This window comes from Halichoeres trimaculatus, unplaced genomic scaffold, assembly GCF_033239565.1.
Source record: "Halichoeres trimaculatus isolate MK-OKI-2021-1 unplaced genomic scaffold, fHalTri1.1 fHalTri1_scaffold_19, whole genome shotgun sequence".
Lineage (NCBI taxonomy): Eukaryota > Metazoa > Chordata > Actinopteri > Labriformes > Labridae > Halichoeres > Halichoeres trimaculatus.
This window is the reverse complement of record NW_027437197.1, coordinates 5,242,205-5,261,923: the sequence shown is the minus strand read 5'-3', so window position 1 is coordinate 5,261,923 and position 19,719 is coordinate 5,242,205. Positions and strand designations below refer to the sequence as shown.

The window sequence follows — 19,719 nt, the reverse complement described above, 5'->3', positions numbered from 1 at the left end:
AAATCTGCTTAAGCACTTTATACCACAATTCCCCACGTGTCCACCTGGGGCTGGCTCTGAAAGTACCAGAAACCACATACACACCCATTCAGAAGCGGCCATTTTTACAGCAAAATTAAAAATGTTTACAGCCTGGTATGAAAAATGACTTCACAAACTGTACGGTTGGGTTCAAAGCCTGCCTCGGTCAATGTGGCCCCTGCTTCTAAACACCTTATAGGGAACAGATGGGTGATGTCACAGACTAGGGATGGGTACCAAATCAGGTACTTTTATGGGTACCAACCAAAATCTGTTTGTAGTACCAAGAACCAATTCACGTAAAATTAAACTGTACTGTGTTTCGGTACATTAACACATCCCTGTGACTGTGAGGGAGTGGAAGAGAACACAATTTTCCATGCGGACACAAACGCAGCATTGCAAGTTTATATGTTGAGAACAAATATGTTCAATTAAAAAACTTTGAGGATTTTATCATTGCACGAATCAACATTAATTACCACATAAACACACAAAAGAAGTGAAAATTTTTACTGTTGAGTACTGGGCATCTGTACTACATCGTTTCAAATGTAAAAGGTTACCATCCCTATTTGCTACACAATCTTAACAGAATGATTAAAATCCAATTTTTTTAGTTGTTTTAATTTTCACTTCAACTCAGAAAATTAAAAGCTTTTTATAAACATATTTTTACACTTTATTTTTGTAACATACACCAACACATCAATGCTAATTCGCTTACAACAACTCTCCTGTCAAACACTGTTGTGTTCACATATTCACGTTATTTCATGTCAGTATCATCAGGATGTTGTTCCAAACAGAAATACAGTCATTTTAAGAGCTATTTCCCAGATTCTTTGCTACACTTATTCCTGAGGTATAAAACTGTTCAGAAGAAGAAGACAGATTCACAGCAAAGTCATTCATTAGATTTAGAAATAAAGTTTGAAACCCTGAGAATGCTGATTATTATCCCTATCTTTGTCTCCTGAGCCAGAAATGATGAGGTTTGAAACTTAAGAACATGGTGCGTAAATAGTTGTTGCGTAATATCCTGTTTCAAGATAATCAGGAAATTAGTCGAAGTCAGAATTTCCAATATGGCCACCTCCGTTTTTAGGCTTCATGACGCCCCCTCAAAAACCACCGGAGGGCGATGGTTTTGACTCAAACATTCATACACACACACAGAGACACCCACAGAGTCGGTTTGAGATGAATTGATTGTAGGTTGGTCAGCTGAGTGCGATCTGAGTGGGGGAAGTTTGAGCATGGAGATCAGTACGGGTACTTCCTACATCCTTGTTGGTGAAAAGAAAAGACTGAAGACACAGAGAGAAGAGACAGAAATTTAAGCCTGTTTAACTCCATAACATTCATAGATAAATGTATGAAATGATGTATAGTGAGCAGGTTGAGACGCAGACCAGATCCCTGACCGGGTGAGGACCTGGATGTGAAGTATTGGGGTCCTGCTCACCCTGTCAGGACTCTAATTTGCATAATCACCTGTTCACTAAACATTATTCCTTACTTAGGAAAATACCAGAGCTGACAGCAGGCGACCACTCTTGAAGCCCCGCCCACCTCTGTAGATAACCAGACCAATGAGGAGGAGACACAGACAGCAGAGCGCCCCCATCAGGCTGAAGACTGCAAACACTGAAAAAAGACACAGAAATCATAGATCGGACACACATAAAACCACACAAGCAGATGTACAACCCTAGATCACACACACTCACACCTTGTCTCACCTTCAGTGTGTACAGTCGGAGGTGGGCTGGTGAAAGCACAGTGAGGCTGACTGTACAGAGACGTGGAGAACAGAACGTTCACTCTGACGCTCACACAGTACTCCACACCTGTCTGCAGGTACGAGATCACCACCTGCTCTCTGAACGGGACAGTCATCTCAAACTGAACACACACACACACACACACATACACACACACACATGGTTAGCTGTAGGTGGCGCTCTTCTCTTCCTATTCTCTCTGATCCTCTAACCTACTTTCTTTAAAAACTTTTTTTTTTTCTGAGAAACCTCAGCAGGAAAAGACGTCTGTGTTTCTCGGCTGGTTCTGTGAGCTCTTACCTCATCCTGTCACACCTGTTGTGTATCATATACAGCAGTACGTTTAGGTGTATTCCAAGCTCTTTTGTTTTGTTTTGTTTTTGAACATGCAGAGAAGTTCGTGGAACTGTGTGAGAGGAAAACCACACGGAGGAAAACATCACCGATAGAGACCGAGCTGATCTGAAAGTTTGCTTCATTTTTCAGTTTCAGGTACGAGGAAAATAATTAAAAGAAAACAACAGAGTTTGTTATAAATCTGCAATTTACTGTAATCTGAGAAGGGTAACTCCAATCTAATCAGTTTATTAATCACATCCTTGTCATGTTTTTTAAATGTGTAGATATTTTTATTCTTCAAAGTTTTATCATTATTTTTTTTACTACTTTATTGTATGGCAGGATTTTCTGAGAAATTACAAAGTCAGCTTTTACTGCAATAATCCTGCTCAATTGTCTTCTATGGGCCTCTACTCCTGTGTGTCAGTGTCTGTGTCTGTGTCAACCCCCTCCTCAGCCTGTATGTTGATGTTTTGGTTGTGTTTAAGGACGTTTCTGGGCAGAGAGTTGTAGTAGTGTGCAAGTGACTTAGCATATTGACAATAGCAAGTTTAAGGATCTGTTCAGAGCGAATACAAAAACAACAACAGATGGCGCTTTTTCTGCTGAGCAGGTATGAATCAAATTTCTGTGATTAGCTTGTGCTAGCATGCCAAGTCAGGCGCATGGCTCTCAAGACGCAGAAACATGATGCTACAGGTGGTTGCTGGGCTAATGAGGGTTTTTCATAGACTGTATAATGTTCATCTAGCTGTGTTGAGGTCAAATCAGAGTCAAATTCCTTGTATCCTTTTTGAAGTAAGTTGGCGAATAAAGGCTTTTCTGATTCTGAGTCTTCTTTTATTTGATGCAGTCAGATTTTGACCCATTACACGGAACACCTGGCAGGATTATCATGTTTCAACCAGGGTCTGGTACATCTCTTAGTCCTCGTTTGAAGACACTCAGCTTACTGCATTGTTCCTGTCATGATTTCTATGTCCAGGTCTCCCTCTGGCCTTTCAGGTACAGGGTTTAAAGGTCCCATATTATGCAAAAATCACTTTATTAAGTCTTTTAGTGAAATTTGTGGGTCTTAGGCTTTCCTCTCAGCCCACAAAATGTGACATCTAATGACAAAACCTGTACTTAGTAGAGCTTGTGAATGTGAAATCCTGACCTAAAACGAGCTGTTCGGAATTTGGGGATTTGCCGACGTCAGCGATTCCCTTTTTGGACAAATCAGGAGCAAGTCTGACCTGATTGGTCAACCAGAGCAGATACCCCAAACCCCCTCCCTGCCCACTCCTCTTCCCGCTGCTGGGGCGAAATCTCTCCAGCAGCAGGGAGGAGAATGCCAAAGTTGAAGAGCCATCACTGCTCTGTTTTTGGCTGTAAACAGCCACATAGTTCCATGCACAAGCTTCCCATCTCAGAAGAAGACAGTCTAAGTGGCTAGAGTTCATTTATTAAGGAAATGTGTCAGCTACACTCAGTAAAACTGTGCATGTGTGTGTTAGTCACTTCACGGCTAACTGCTTTTCCAACTTAGGACAGTCCAACAGAGGGCTAGCCAATAGACTGGTCCTAAATCCAGGTGCATTACCAACCATCCTCCAACAAACCTGGGACCCTGGAAATGTGAGTATTTTAAATGCTGTGTGGTGTGGAGCAGATGTAAGAGCTTTTCCTCAGTGTCCCCCCCTGTCTCTGTGTTAGCTTCAGGATGCTAACTTTAGCTGCGGCTAGCCTGTTGTTTTGGCCTGTAATGTTACAGTAAACGAGCTTCGCTGTTTTCTAAACATTGTGCACTCGGAGCTCCTGGCGCCGCTCTCAGTGACGTGGAAGAGCGGGGCGGTATTAGCGGTGGCTCATTTACATATGAAGGCCACGCCCACTAAATCAGAGCGTTCTGAACAGAGGGGCTATGAGAGCCTGGAAACAATGCTGCTGTGCTTGATTTATTGGCTTTTTGGACCAAAACATGTTACTACCATTTCATGAAGACATCAATGATCCATATTAAACTGTAGAAAAGGAGCAGGATATGGGACCTTTCAGATAAAAGAAACCATTACAATAAATTCATTCATGATCATAATACAACCCACCTGTGCTCCATCCCGAGTCCTTTTCACCTGGAAGTCCAGGTCCCTGTACAGGTCTTTGAGCTGCTGCTGCTGTTGCTGCCCCTCTGTGGTAGGAGGAGTTATCTGCAGGAGCAGACAGTTTCCACAGCCAGATACTGACAAACCAGGAGGTCCAAACACCGCTGAAAGACATATTGATATTTTTAATATAATTCTTTGTCTTAGTTTGTCTGTAAATGCAGTGCCTGTAGCATCCACTAGAGGCTGTCTCCTAACGTGGGTCAGTCAGCATTGAGTCCCATGTTAAAATGTTTGAGCAGAAAAAAAGATTCCTTCTGCCAGGTATTAAAATATTTTGGGGTTTTATAGCTCATTTCCTCATTCATGACAACTGTACAGGCTGAATTTTCATAAAAGTCACCGTTTGAATTATTAATGGGCTTAAAGTTGTGTATGATAAGTTATATAGTCTTCTTAAATCAGATATTGTGCTGAAAGTTAATTTCATGCCTGTATCAGAGAATTACTTGAAGTGATATTTCTAAGGAAGGAGTCTCACAGTGGGTCAGAGGCTGAAAGTCTGCAGACTCAGTCCAGTTGGAGGTCTGGGTGGAGGTGTAGGCCTGCACGCGGGCCCGATAGGAATTAATCGGCTCAGCAAAGACTGTGGTCAGGTTGCAGGTCTGTCCAGCCGTCAGTGCAGAACAAGCAGCCACTGACTTCCACCTCCTCCTCCTGTGAAGAAACACACATCTCCATTCACTCAGCCACCATCGATGAACGCTACGTTACAATAAATCACCATCACCGTCACCCACGCCTGAGTGAATCAGAAACTGGAGCTCTATCAGTTTGAGTCATGGTTTCTTACTTATTTAGCTGACTCAGTGAATAAAGAATGAATCTGAGTCTGATCTGACTTTGAAAAAAATGAAACTGATGATTTCTTTATCAGCTCACACAAACGAAACAGGGGACTCGCGGAGTGTTTTCTGTGTGACTCATATGTTGATCGTGCTTAGGCTGAATAGAGAGTCGTGTTTTAAGTTGTGATTTACTTGAGATCCAGTGTCAAGTGGCTGAAACAAACAGAAACTCAGATAAAGCAGATCTTGAAGTTACTGCATGTGTGTGTGTTTGTGTACCTGAGGGTCTGCACGGCGTAGCGGGTATGAGCGGGGCTCTGGGGGCCGGGCAGGAAGCTGAGCGTGTGCTGCATGTTGAAGGAGGAGATGGACACGCTGGAGGGAGGAGGGAGGGGGACGCACAAACCTGCTGAGGAGACAGGAAGAGATTGTCAACACACACACTCACACACACACTGCAGAACCACAGAGTAAACCACTATGACTACAAAACCAGCCTGAACTGCTTGTTTTTGCTCAGGTGTCTGACATGCAACAGTCATATTTGTTTCAGTGCATCCTTCTTTTTTCTCAATATATTTCTTAAATGTTTTTTTTTTGACCAGTGAATACATTTTTTTTGCATCAAACATTTCCTGTCCTGCATTCAGGAATTATTTTGCTTTTATTTAATATATTTTATTTTTTTAAATCTTATTTATTTATTAATTAATTAATTAATTAATTAATTTATTTATTTATTTATTTATTTATTTATTTTCTTTCTTTCTTTCTTTCTTTCTTTCTTTATTTATTGAGTTATTTATTTTCTTTCTTTCTTTCTTTCTTTATTTTTTAAATTTATTTTCTTTATTTATTTATTTATTTTCTTTCTTTCTTTATTTATTTATCGATTTATCGATTTATTTTTCTTTTCCTTCTTTCTTTCTTTCTTTATTTGCCTTTTCTGCACAATTTCAGAATCTTTTTGTTTTTGAACTCTCAGCTTTCACCGAGCTCAGAGCTTTGCTTTTAGTTTTGTCTCGTAAAACAATCGGTAACATCTTCATGCCCTGACATAGTCCAGTAAAAAAAAAACTGGTCCATGCTTTTATCTTCAGAAGTCTTGATTATTGTCCTGGATCACATCAGTCTAGTTTTGAGGTCTTTACACTGGCTTCCTGTTTGTCAGAGGATAGAGTTTAAAACACTCCTGTTGGTTTATAAAGCTCTGAATGGGTTAAGATGAACCATCAAGACCACTTCGGTCTTCTGGATCAGGTCTGCTTTTAGTCTCCAGTCAGAACCAAACATGGAGAGGCAGCATTCAGCTTCTATGCTCCAAATATCTGGAACAAGCTGCCAGAAAACATCAGGTCTGCTGAAACTCGGAGCTCATTTAAATCCAGGTTGAAGACTCATCTTTTTACAGCTGCCTTTTATTAGAGCATTTTAACAAATAATTTTAATATCTTCTCTTTAACTCTGCACTGCCACTCTTATCTTAAAATCTGTTTTAAAATCGATTTTAACTTTTTTTCTTCTTTTTAATTTTAATCTGCTTTTTAATTGAATTTTAATTGTTTTCTTTTAATTTGTTCTGACTGTAAAGCACTTTAAATTGCCAAGCTGAAATGTGACATATAAATAAACTTGCTTTGCCTAAAGCCAGGTGCTCACACACCCTTCACCCCCCCCCCCCCCCCTTTCTTACCTGCACGTCTACCAAAAGGTAACAGAATACAAAACTGTCAAACTATCAGTATGAGGACTTAAACATGTTGATAAATCCATAACTTGACATTGACGTAATCTCACATTTGCCTTAAACATAAAAACAAATATGACTTAAATAATCCATTAAACAAAACAATGGAAATAGTGTTTTTGGCTAATGTGAAATGTGAAGAACAAATCCTTAAAAATTTCACTTTAAACTACAAACATGTCTACGTTTGTCTTCATTTTTTCTTAGTACGCATTAAAAACAAAAACACGAAAAATGTTGCAGCTTCCAAAAGATGAATCCAAAACATTTAGAGCTCCCTCTACTGACCAGCTGCAGCATAAACGTTAACAGTAAAACTTTAATAAATGCCCAGACTCACTGCATCTGATTCTCCTCAAGAGTTTCAGGAGGAAGAACAGTTAAAGCTTTTCCCTGCCTCTTTGAATATACCATTTTGTTTCTCTAATAAAAAGAAATCTGATAAAATCTGAGTAAGTTCAGTTACAACACAAGACAAAGATAAGTCACACTCCTAAAAACACAGTCCAGTGACACACAAAAAATTTATGTGACTCATAAACATACACATACACACTAAGTGGAATTTAACCATGGATGCTGTGCTCAAGAGTTCAGTAATTTGCATTGTCCCTTTAATAAGAAAATGAATAAAAGGAGACCCCCTGACCCCCTCTCATACCGAGCTGTAGATGCAGAAGAAGAAGAATCCTCAGCTCCATCCTCCTCCATGAAGTGCTCTGCAGGTTAAAGCTGCAGCTCTCGGCTCACACACAAACATATAGATGGAGCAATGTGTATGTGTGTGTGGATGGGAGTGTGTGTGTGTGTGTGTGTGTGTGTGTGTGTGGGGTGGCCTTGGTACGCAAACACATCTGAGTTTCTATTTCCCAAGAAGTCCCTCCTCTCTCTGTGTCGTGGTTCAACGTCAGATCTGTGAACAGAGACGAGTCAAACATTACACACACCAGGGGAAATCACAGAATCTGATTGTCTTTATTCCACTGAAATAAAACAGAAATTATCACCTTTACGATCCTGTGGGGGGAGCTCTGCGCAAAAACAAAAAAAAACAAACAAAAAAAAATGCAGGTAAAACCAAAGAGTTTGAAATGTGACTTTATTAAGACTGGAGATGAAAAGTGAACACGGTGTGGTGACAGAATACTGAGTGATTACAGGTAGATATATATGGCAGCTTAAATAAAGCTGTTTGGATCATGCATGTATGGCTCAAGTATCCGGATGCAGAGTTTAAAAAAAGACATATGTAACATGATACACAATAACAACCTGCTGTGCTCACACACACACACACACACACACACACACACACACACACACACACACAGAACAGCTGTGACACTATCACATGACTTCAAAACACACCTGCGGTTTAAACATCTTAACATCATTTAAACTCAAAGACAAATAAAAAATAAAAAAATAAAAAAGTTTAAAAATGAAATTCTTAAATTATTGTATAGTTACTACATTAATTATAAAAAAAAGTTTTATACATTTGAAACGAACCTTTTATATCTAGACAAAAAGCAGGTCCTCTGAAATCTTGCAGATACATACACATACATGTTTTGTTACATGGCAAGAGGACGTGATAAACGTACTGGTTGGAAGACAAAGTAACTGGCAAAAAACGTTAAAAACTGAGGCTCATGTTTATCATGCATTACAGCTTTTTTGTCCTCACAGGGCACCATAGTCACACTGCAAAGACATTTCTACACATTGCATCTTTAAAAACAAGAATATCTAAAATGTTTTTGAGGGTGACTCAGCTTAGATAAAACAAAATAAAAGTACAGTACTCAACATGTGGACTTCTTGTAAACCCTTTTCAAGTATTTGACACATGAAGTTTACAGATCAAAGAGACTGAACAGGTGAAGAGTTACTGTCATGGAAAAAAAATTACAAATGAGTTTTGACTTTTATCGTCTCTAAAAAAGATTTGAACTTAAAGATGGAAAGTAAGAGTAGCCGAGTAGTTCCAGTCGTCAAGATGCTGCATTCTCCTTAATGTCCACCAGGGGGAGATTCCTCTGATTGTGAAATCAGTCTGATTGTATGGCAGGAGATTTATTTCCTCAGAAAACACTTTACGGACAGGTTTGGCCTCAAAGTCTTTTTTTAAACAGCATGATCCTAAATTTTTAAATTATGGTCCCATTTAGAAAACGTCTCTTTCAGAGCTGAACCAATCTTACAGGCGGTCTGAGGGCTCAGCCGTCCATTTCTACAGTGCAGATACAGTAAAGCTTGTTTTTTGACACCTTCATTAAAGTCTTACTCATTATACAAAATTAAAAATGGCAGCTGTGTGTGACTGATTCAGACACAGGAAGTGACTCGGTGAAGAAATAAAGTCTGAATAAAACTATAAATTAAAAGATGGAACTATTTTCAACTGCTGTAAATATTTCTGAATTTGTATCTTTGAATCATTATTTAATTTAAAAGCTTAATTTTTTTAGACTACAGTACCAAAATTTTGATTTTTATCACATAATTTCCCTTTTTTATTTTATTTTTAGTTTCCTGTGGTAGAGAGGATTTTCCTCATATTCAGTCAGTCCTCTGAGCTTTCTCTGACCGATGGTGTGATTATATTAAGATAAAGATTAAAAGAATTCTGTCAGTGATTTTAAAAGTTTTTATCCTCAGAGAAAAGTCTTGAAAAATTAACCGATGATCCGATCGATCAGGTCCCAGAAACAACGGACAGTCTGAGTTCTGATTGGTCACATGACCAGAGAGAGTCTGACCTTCATCCTGGAAGAGAAACCGAAGCTCCATCACAGCCTCCTGCAGAAGGATTAATGCCTGATGTATCCAGAAGACTCCTCCTCATCATCATCATCCTCCTCTTCATCCTCCTCCTCCTTCTCCTCCTCATCTTCAGGGCAGGAAACTGCTCCTATGTCAGCTCTCTCTGGCAGCAGGAATGGGTTCATGTTGGAGGAAAACACTGGCCTCTTCTCCTCCTCCTCCTCCTCCTCTTCCTCCACCTCCTCCTCTTCTCTATCAAATGTCAGTGTGAGGAGGTTCACATTAAGACCGTCTCCCACTTCCTCCCCTCCACCTGCAGGAGAACAGACGGTGTGTGAGGGAGGAGTCCGGTCATCAGAGTGTGTGTTCAGTGTGTGTTTGTGTTCTGTAAGAGGCGTTGTCTCTGCTGCATCCTCATCCTGAGGAGGAAGAGGAGGAGGAAGAGGAGGAGGAGTGACGGAGTGTGACGGGAGATTTGAGGAGGTGCTGACAGGAACCGAAGGAGCTGAAATTAAGGATGAAGCTGAAGAAGAGGAGGACGAAGGGAGGTTAGTGCCCTTTTTAGACAGGTAAAGCCCGCCTCCTCCTCCTCCTCCACCTGAGCTCTGCGGGGTGCTCTCCTCCTCGTCATCACTACACTCTGATGAAGACGTGCTGCTGCTCCTCTTCTCTCTTACAGGGGGTGTTCTTGATTTTTCATTGTACAGAGGAGAGAAAGAGGAGGCGCAGGGAGCAGCGAGGATGTTCGCCTCCTCGATGTGATGGAGAGTCGTCTGAGAGGAGAGAGAAGAGAGACGAAGATCAGAGATGTTTGAATTCCTGATTTAATCTGAGCACTTGAACGCCTCACACAGTTAAAGACAAAAAAACTAACACTTCCTCTTTCTGTCAAGTTTGATGTTTTTATAAATTCTAACTTTGATTTAACTCTTTCATATCCTCTGACATGAATTCTTTCTGTGTTTTCATGTTTCTAAATGTGATGCACTACTGCCACCTACAGAGAGTGTGACTGAACTGATCCCACAGCTTAAAATCTTTTTATTTTTTCTTCTTGGATTTTTTTAGAGTCATCAAACAGGAAGTGAGAGTCAGTCTACTGAGAAAAACTCACGTTTCCTTTCGGTGAAACATTTTAAAACACTCTCAGGAAAGTGTGTGTGTGTGTGAGAGAGCAGACTAAAACTGAATATGAAACAGCACCGTAACTCTTCCCCTCATCCATCCACCTACACCAATTAGTCAGAGAGCCGAATGAATTTTAGGGAGTTAATGAAGGTTATTAGTGTTTAAATGTCACTTAAACCACAAACAAACATCTCATAGCCTGATACACGACTATTAAAACCACTGACTCATACACACACTGAACAATGGGAAAAATAAACTGCACCCAAAGGTCCCTTTTTTCCACTGCTGTTAAAAGTCGTGGCCTGACAGGAACTCAGACTCCATCAGTAGATTATAATAAACACAAAAAGTTTTGTCACCCGAGCCAACGTGATTCCAAAAGTGTAAATTAAATCACTCTAATCATCATCGGTCTGAATTAATCAGAGTATAGGACACGTCTTTAGGATTAGGCTTTTATTTGTGATGTTATTCTAGTTTTCCCTTTCTGCTTTTGTCATCAGTTTTTGTTATTTTTGTAAAGTTCTTTGTTGCTTGAATATAAAGGTCTACATAAAAAGGGTAATTATTATCACTATTTTCATTATTATATCATAATAAATCAGTTTAGTCCAGTGCTGTCAGGGGATCAAAAAATTAATCTAATTAATTACAGGATTTGTAATTAATTAGATTATTTTTTCAATTAATTAATTTAATTAATGTTATTAAAAAGGCTAGGACGATAAGCTATTCTTGCGATTCATTTCTATTACGATTTTCAGATTCAAATTCAGCTTCCCAGTATAAATGCATTTGTACAGTCAGTCAACAACATAAATAAACAAATAAATAATCATCAATGAAACACATTTAAGCAGGCATGAGACAGATAGAGATGCCGGGTATTATAAGTAGCCTACATATGCAAATCATAGAGCAAGATAAAAACATGGTTAAGATATAGAAAAAAAATTGGGGGGGTGCCAATTCGATTCAAATTGTGATTCTTTGATATTTAAAATTTTGTGATTTTTAGTTACCTATTTTAACATCAGACCATGTAAAAACATAAAATGATGATGATAATGTCTAAAAACTATATCAGGAGCCATATTTTCCCATAAACTGCACACCACGTCAATCAAAGAGAAACATTTCGCCCTCTGCTGGAGAAAAGTGGTAACAAAGACTGAAATGAAGAATTTGAATTTGGTAAAAAAAAAAAAAAAGACAAAGAATCCCAATTTTTATATTGTGAAACAAAAGATCCTAATAAATTGATTTTCAATTTTTTTTTTTTTTTTTCAATTAATTAATCTAATTAATCGCATTTTAATCTCATACCTGCTTAAGATCCCCAAATTGAGAACTTGTATTCTAGGACATTACAAAACTTCTGTGCATGACTGATCAAAAGAATACACGTAGAAGAGAAGATTTATAAATCTACATTTTTTGAATTCGATTGCAACCATTTATTGTGTCTGTAGAAGTAAATTATTTCAAACAATCAAATGCTTGTAAACTATTGTGGGTGAGAGCAGTGCGCTCTTTGGATGAGAGCTCAGCATGGATATGAGGAGAAGATGTGAGATGACAGAGACATAGCGAGATGCTGCAAGTCAGAAAAGTTCAGGCAGCTCACGCTCCAATTGAGGATGTGTCGCGGTAGCTCAGAGAGAAAGAGCTGTATGAAAAAAAGTACGTTTTGTCTGTTTTTTGGATCAAAAACAGGAAAAGAGACATAAAAGAAGAGAGTCCACTCTTTTTAGGTAGTTTTGGTTTTTACATAGTCATAGAAAACAAGATTATTTGGGTCTTGAAAGATTGTTCAAAATGCTCTAGTTTGGTCATAATGTTTACACACCAGTTTTGATTCAGTCAGGGAAAATAAGATTCATTTTTTCACAATAGAATGTTTTTCAGATAATCTCACTTCCTCTTTCTTTGCTCTGACTCAGATTTACTGTCACAGCATTTTCTACCCAGGGTCAAAACTCCAGCAACACTTAATGAACTCTGTGTTTTCCCGACACAGAGATGTGATCTGACTCAGAGATTCATCCTTCTCTGATGAAACAGCTCGTCAATCACACTTCTGTGCTTGATACACACGCCTCACATCTAACTGAGTAACAACAGAGAACACAGGTGTGTATCGCTAAAAGGTAAAGGTGTAACTCACCAGAGTTGAAGGGAGGTTCCTCTTCCTCAGACAGATGAAGCCAGCACCCACTGAAAAAGCGAGAGTGGACACTCCCAAGAGCATCAAGACACTCAGCAGACTCCAGACCAGCACCTCTGTCAACGAAAGGGGGGGTCATCAATGCCCTCATCTTCATCACAGTCACGCTGACTGACATTAAGCCCCGCCCCCTCAGTGTGACAATGTGTTTCTCACCTGGCTTATGGGAGCTTGGTGTGACGACACACACAGGCTGGCTGTGGTGTGAATGTTTGTTCTCCAGAGTGTCTGAAATACACACAGACACACAATACTGCCTGGCAGGAGCCACATCCTCCAGAACAAGGCCGTCCAATGAGACTGAGTACGGGGGGTTCTACACACACACAAACACACGCACACACACCATTTGTATCATTACTCACTTGATTTGGTAGCAGGTGTATATGGCTACGTTCACACTGCAGTCAAAAGTGACCTGAATCTGATTTTTTGGCTCAAATGTGACCTGTATCTGATTTGTTTCTGACAGTGTGAACAGCACAAGTAGCATTGAATCTGACCTTTTCAAATCATATTCAGGCCACTTGCAAATGTGGTACTAAATCAGACACATATCCGATTTTCTTGAATGCGACCGCGGTCTGAACAGCCAGGTCGCATTTAATGCAACTTTGACGTCATTCTACAGCAGCAGTTTACCTCAGGGCAAATGTTTTCAAAGTCACTTCATGGTAGGGATGGGTACCTTTCACATTTGAAGCCATACGGTACTGATGCCCGGTACCTGGCAATCGGTACCGGCACTCAACGGTACCGATTTTCGGAACTTTTTTGTGTTTATGTAGTAAAAATATCAATATCTTTGAAAATAAAACATGTATTTTTTTCAATTTGACACATTTATTCTTCAATATATAACCTAACGGATAGGGTACAGATGCCCGGTACCTGGCAATTGGTATGGGTAGTCAATGGTACCAATTTTCAGTACTTTTTTGTATTCATGTAGTAAAAATATCAATTTCTTTAAAAACAAAACATATATCTTTTTTCAATTTGACACATTTATTCTTCAATATATATCCTTGCAATGCTATGATTATGTCCAGCATGGAAAATCTCCTACTCTTCCAGTCCCTCATAGTCACAAGGATGCATTTAGGTACCTAAACATGGTACCTTTTGATTTTATCTGAATCAGTACCCGGTACTTTTGACAGAATGACAGTACCTATAAAAGTACCTAATTCGGTACCCATCCCTACTTCATGGACAGAACATAATAAGGGGTTAATATAGACATGATTATTAAAAAGTGTATGCTTTTTTTAAATAAAGAGTTTTAGTTCTTTATCCAGCTACAAGCTTGATTAAACAATGCATAAAAGGATGAGTGATGAGAAAAAGTGAGAGAGCGCTGGGATATCGACTGGCGTCTCCATTACACACACGATGAAGGATAAAGGTGAATGAATCGTACGTTTGTATTATGATATCTAGCAGACTTGGTTTATTAACACTGCTCTGACTTTTTAAATGGATTAATCAGGCTAAAATAACAGTTTACAGGACGCAGAGACACCGATGATCCACTGCGGTCCATCTCATCCGTGCGAATTTGCGCACTGCTGTACTTTCCTACAAGACTTCGGTATCACTTTCAATAACTCACCTCTATCTCCCCTACCTCACATCCGTAATCTTGGAATCATTTTTGACAGCAACCTTTCTTTTCACCACCACACCACTCAGCTCACTAAAACAGCCTTTTTCCATCTCAGAAACATAGCCCGCCTTCGTCCATTCCTCTCCTTTTCTGCTGCTGAAAAACTGGTTCATGCATTTATCACATCACGCTTAGACTACTGTAACAGCATCCTCTATGGCTCATCATCCAAAGTCCTCAATAAACTACAGTACATTCAAAACTCTGCTGCACGCCTCCTCACCTGCACCCGCTCCCGTGACCACATCACTCCCGTCCTCCAACATCTCCATTGGCTTCCCGTCCCCTTCCGCATACAGTTTAAAATTCACCTCCTAGCCCATAAAGCCCTCCACCACCAGGCCCCTTCCTACCTCACTGACCTCCTCCACCACCACATTCCCTCCCGTAACCTCCGTTCCTCACACACCAACCTCCTGTCTCCCCCACACAGAACCAAGCACCGAACCTGGGGGGACAGAGCCTTTTCCATAGCTGCCCCCACTCTCTGGAACTCACTCCCCACACAAATCCAAAACTGCTCCGACTTCTCTTTATTTAAATCTCTGTTAAAAACTCACCTTTTTAGATTAGCTTTTAATTTGTGATTGTACTGTTGTTTTGCTTTGCTTTGTTTTGTCTTGTTCTGTTTGACTTCTGTTTGACTTCAGTTCATTGCTTGTATTGATTTTAACTGTTGTAAAGTGTCTTTGAATTCCTGAAAAGCGCTATACAAATAAAATTTATTATTATTATTATTATTAAGACAGCGTTAGTCAGAGATCCGTTTGCTCTTGTCTGATCTGCCCCCAGACAAACTACGAACATCAGGACAGATGACAAAACTAAGTTTTTGCCTCTTTGTTCACCTGTTCAGCGCACTACAGCTCTGAGATGTAGCAGGGTCAGCGGGAGAGAGTGTCCGCCTTAAGGTTTATAAGAAATAAAATTTAGCCATAATTACTTTAATAAGAGCCCACTCAAGGTGAGCTGCTGAAACATCAGGTTTTGCGTTATGGAAACAAACTTTCCAGCATTGTGAAGCACAGTTTTGCTCTGTGTTTGTTGCTCCTCATCACACCGTGCTGTGCGTGATGTCATTAATGTTAAACTGAGCGTGCGTGTCACTTCTGAAGCGTGAGCTGTTCACATCACAGTCTGCAGTCAGGTCACATTTACAGGTGTTATCTGAACAGCTAAACACAAAAATTGGATTTGAGCAATAAGTCGGAATTGAGCATTAAGGGCTGCAGTCTGAGAGTAGCCTATGTGTGAGTGTGTTCTTGTTTAGTACCTGCAATGGGTTCCCTTTGTCGCTCACATTCACTTTGTACTTCAGGTGTTCATAGACGTCTCTCAGGTGCTCCACGGGAGGCTTCAGCTTCACGCTCAGGTTTCCACCATGGAGTGCAACAGAGAGCAGAGGGGGATCCAGAACAGCTGAGACACACACACATACACAGTTTTTATTATTGTTTATCCTGATTGAACCGCATCAAACTGTGTGAGAGTAGTGTTTTTATTACTGCAATAAGTGAGCAGCTTCAGGTTAGATATGTCCCAGAGAAATTATAAACACAAGAACGCGATTCAGATAGAGAAAAATCAAGCATCACTTCCCCACCCCATCTGCCCCCTCCTCTTCTTGTGTGTTTACCAGACACTTACTGTCTCTAATTGGCCGAAATCCTTTGGTGACTACAGATGAGGTCTCGGACCCTAGGTGAGCTGTGACCTGTGTGAGGTACATCTCGAAGGGGTCAGAGAAGGCCTTTGTCAGGTCACAAAACAGCGGGTCCACAACGCTCTGACAGCCGGCAACAGGAAGCCAGGAAGTTCCCCTGCAGAAGGTTGAAGGGTGCCAGATTGATGCTATCATAATTACACGCTTTTATTTTGAAAAGTCTCTGGGATACATAAAGAAGACGCTAGATGTGAGTGAAACAGGTGTGAACGTACGTCTCGCTGATCACGCTGACGTTGTACCATGTTCCTGGAGGGGTCCCTGCTCCTCGCTCCCAGCTCAGCAGGTGGATGAAGTGATTTGATGTCAAGTTCAGGGCTACAGGTGAGGGGAGTTTGTTCATCGCTAAAACACACACACACATACACACAAAGAAAAAGAGTGTATTTATGTTTATGATGATGATGCAGACCTGTACGCACTACCTTTGATGTCTCTAACTCAAGAGTTAAAGGGGACATATCATGCTTGTTTCTCCTTTTCACTATGCCAGACTAGGATGCCTGTAAAGTATTTCTGCCCTCAGTACAAGTCATTTAGTTCCTTCATTGCCCCACAATAGCGTTCTCAATATCCTCATTTTAGGCCATTCTGAAGATCTGGTTGAAACGCTCCGTTTGGAGAAAGACCTCCAGTAACCTCGCAACGTTACAGCCCTTTGTGCTCTGATTGGTCAGTTCTATCAGAGGGGTGGAGGGGGTAGAGCCAGGGGGCGGTTTTTGCAGCATGGCAGTATTTACAAAATCGCCATATTGGATGGAGCAGACCGAGCGAGTTTGCTGTTTGCCAAAACTTCACCGTAAGGCATTGATAGCACTAATAAAACGGCAGAGTGTAGGATACGTCCTTTTGTATTGGACCCCAAGTCAGACCCGGACGTTTCTGCAGCTCAGGAGGAAGAAAATCCACCTGGACACAGATCATCTCAGGACGCTTCAGTGTGGTGAGTCAAACCAGTACTGTAACATGTATAGTTTATACATGGAAATATAGGCAGACTTCACCAATAAACTATTTCTATAACAGGGCTCCATCCTGCTCCTTCACTTTTCTCTGTCTGTTTTATCCATCATGCTGAAAGTGTAGTCTAAAGATCGCCTCTACCGTCAGTTCCTCACTATGTTATTACTGCAGCATTATTGTGGTCCAGGTTCACGGTGCATGTCAGAACAAGCATGCAAATATCACAGTCTCACAAGTATTACGACGTCTGCTAAAACTACAGTGTTTTAACTGCTAATTAACCATGTAAAGCCGAGCTGCTCAGCAGAGCAGAGTCTCTGCATCCAGCATCTGAGAGGGGATACTCGGCTCTTGGTGGATGTGTCCCTCGGTGGCGGTTGTGTGACTAACTGACATCACAGAGGAGGAGCTGCTTTATCAGATTACTCCAATAAAAAGAAAGGATCCTCGTGTCGTCACGGTTGAAATCTTGCGGCCAAATGGCAATGACCTATTTTCAGAGGCATCAAATCTCGTTCTGGGATATCAGAAAAAGTACATTATCTCATTTTTTGAAAATTCAGAGGGTGTAAGGTCTTGTTTTCAAATTTATTATATTATATGTAAGTATTAAATCAGGGATCAGCATGATACGTCCTCTTTAATGTCCCATTATATGTGCTAAGTGTTGTGTTCAGGGGCTACATGTGTAAATATGGGTTATTGGTGTTACATGCCCATGTGGACTCACCTGGCAGCACTGGAGACAGCCAGGTGAGCAACAATATGAGAACAGCCATGACAGGTAGACCATCTCTGCCGTTTTGAGATCATCCCTCACGTGGTCACCTTGTTGCTTTCACTTTTCTCCTGACGCACCTGCAGTCACATTACAATGGAGACGGCTCTATTACACAGATTGACAGGATGATTTTATAGTTAGTCAATAAACTGGTCTCATATTTAAACAGTATGATGTTAACACACTTTGACAGCCCGTTATGTCCATTTAAAGAAAAATTAACCATGTTATTGAAAGTAACAGACTGTGCTATAAATCAATATGAACACAGATAATGTGTTTCTCACTGTGTGGTTGTGCAATAAGCTATAAAACCATCATCAAACGATACTTTCATTTTCGAAGTGAACCGCCCTGCTCTGCTTCTGTCCGATAACTTTTACAGTCATTCAGTAACCAACCACCCTCAAACTGTGAGTTAAACGTAGATATCTCCAATGTGTGTCTAATACAGATATTAAACGGTCTCTGTCTGTTATATCTCTCTCTCACACACTCACACACCGGAAACGATTCCTCCAGCTAACGGACTAGCATGTATGGTATCTTCGAGAAGAGGATTTCTACAGAATATATTTTCAAAAAAGTCTAGATATGATTGTTAAATTCTTAGAAATGCTAAATTTGGTCTTAGTTTGATGATGAAACGACTTAAAAAGTCAAATATGACTCGTACCTGAAGTGTTTCCATGTTTCTTCGGCTGTTTGCACTATTGGTGCTTTCAGGGACATCCAGGAAAACTGAGAACACATAGCGGCCTCGCCTCTCACACCAACAAGAGAAGTTGTAGAAATACATATTTTTAATAATATATTAACCACAGTTCTAAAATCAGTTGTGGATAACATTTCTTTTAAAATACAACTTTCATAAAGGTATATATATATATATATACTTTTAAAAAGTAATCTTGTTTTTTGGCTTTTTTTTTTTTTTTCGCAAATATGAATTGAATACACCCTACGGCTCATGAAGGCAACATTAGTGGAAGCGATGATAGGAAATCACGTGACAAGTTAGAAGCGCAGACGAGGGAGCGGTTTGAAGATTCAACGAACAACGAGAAATTTAGTTATTAGTCTTAGTGATAAACCTCATCCCCCATGAGTGTTTTGCGGGTTAAAAAATGACTAAGGCGTAATGCTTAGATGGGTAAACCACAAGATGAGATCAAAATAACCAGACTTTTTCCTATTTATTTAAATGATTAATTAATTTAATTTATCTTATTGGGGGGGGGGGGGGGGGGGGGGTTCCTTTATCACTTTTGTGTCTAGTTTGTAATTTATTTCTGAATCTGTTCTGTAGTTCTTTTTTGTGTAGCCTTATAATTTTTCTGCATATTATCATATCTGTTGTTTGTTTTACACGAACAGCTGTAATTTTTTAAATATACTTTTATCACAGAAAAACAAAACAAAACTCCTGGCCTTTATGGAAACATAAAATATAACCAGATAAGAGATTAATTCATTTCTTTTTTGTCCTGTTGCGAACAAAAGTTTTTTTTTTTTTTTTTTTTTTCCAGTTATATTTTCTGACAAAAAAAAAGAAAAAGTAACTCAGATTCCTTATATGTCACGGTGGTTAAAAACATTCGATATTACATACATAACATTTTCATTG

The 19,719-nt window shown here is 39.9% G+C and overlaps 1 protein-coding gene across 1 annotated transcript; it reads right to left on the bottom strand.

The window, feature by feature from the left end:
- Positions 1–671: 671 nt before the first annotated feature.
- On the bottom strand, positions 672–18,836 carry crfb2 (cytokine receptor family member b2). The gene is made up of 15 exons (XM_074695299.1): positions 18,769–18,836; positions 18,042–18,169; positions 16,564–16,693; positions 16,273–16,445; positions 15,899–16,044; positions 13,113–13,272; positions 12,897–13,012; positions 9,649–10,371; positions 7,491–7,575; positions 5,362–5,491; positions 4,776–4,951; positions 4,238–4,398; positions 1,767–1,929; positions 1,556–1,671; positions 672–1,331 (listed from the first exon to the last, which is right to left on the bottom strand). Exons 2-15 carry the CDS (start codon positions 18,088–18,090, stop codon positions 1,245–1,247), a joined length of 2,415 nt encoding a protein of 804 aa, XP_074551400.1. The 5' UTR covers positions 18,091–18,169; positions 18,769–18,836; the 3' UTR covers positions 672–1,244.
- Between the last annotated feature and the right edge of the window lie 883 nt (positions 18,837–19,719).

What these genes read in the sequence shown, in the direction of transcription:
- crfb2 (XM_074695299.1), bottom strand. Translation starts at nt 18,090, where the DNA reads ATGGCTGTTCTCATATTGTTGCTCACCTGGCTGTCTCCAGTGCTGCCA. An exon ending in ATTTCGGCCAATTAGAGACA is followed by an intron (nt 16,045 to 16,272) that starts GTAAGTGTCTGG and finishes TGTGTGTCTCAG; the next exon opens with CTGTTCTGGATCCCCCTCTG. An exon ending in GGAACCTCCCTTCAACTCTG is followed by an intron (nt 10,372 to 12,896) that starts GTGAGTTACACC and finishes CTCTCCTCTCAG; the next exon opens with ACGACTCTCCATCACATCGA.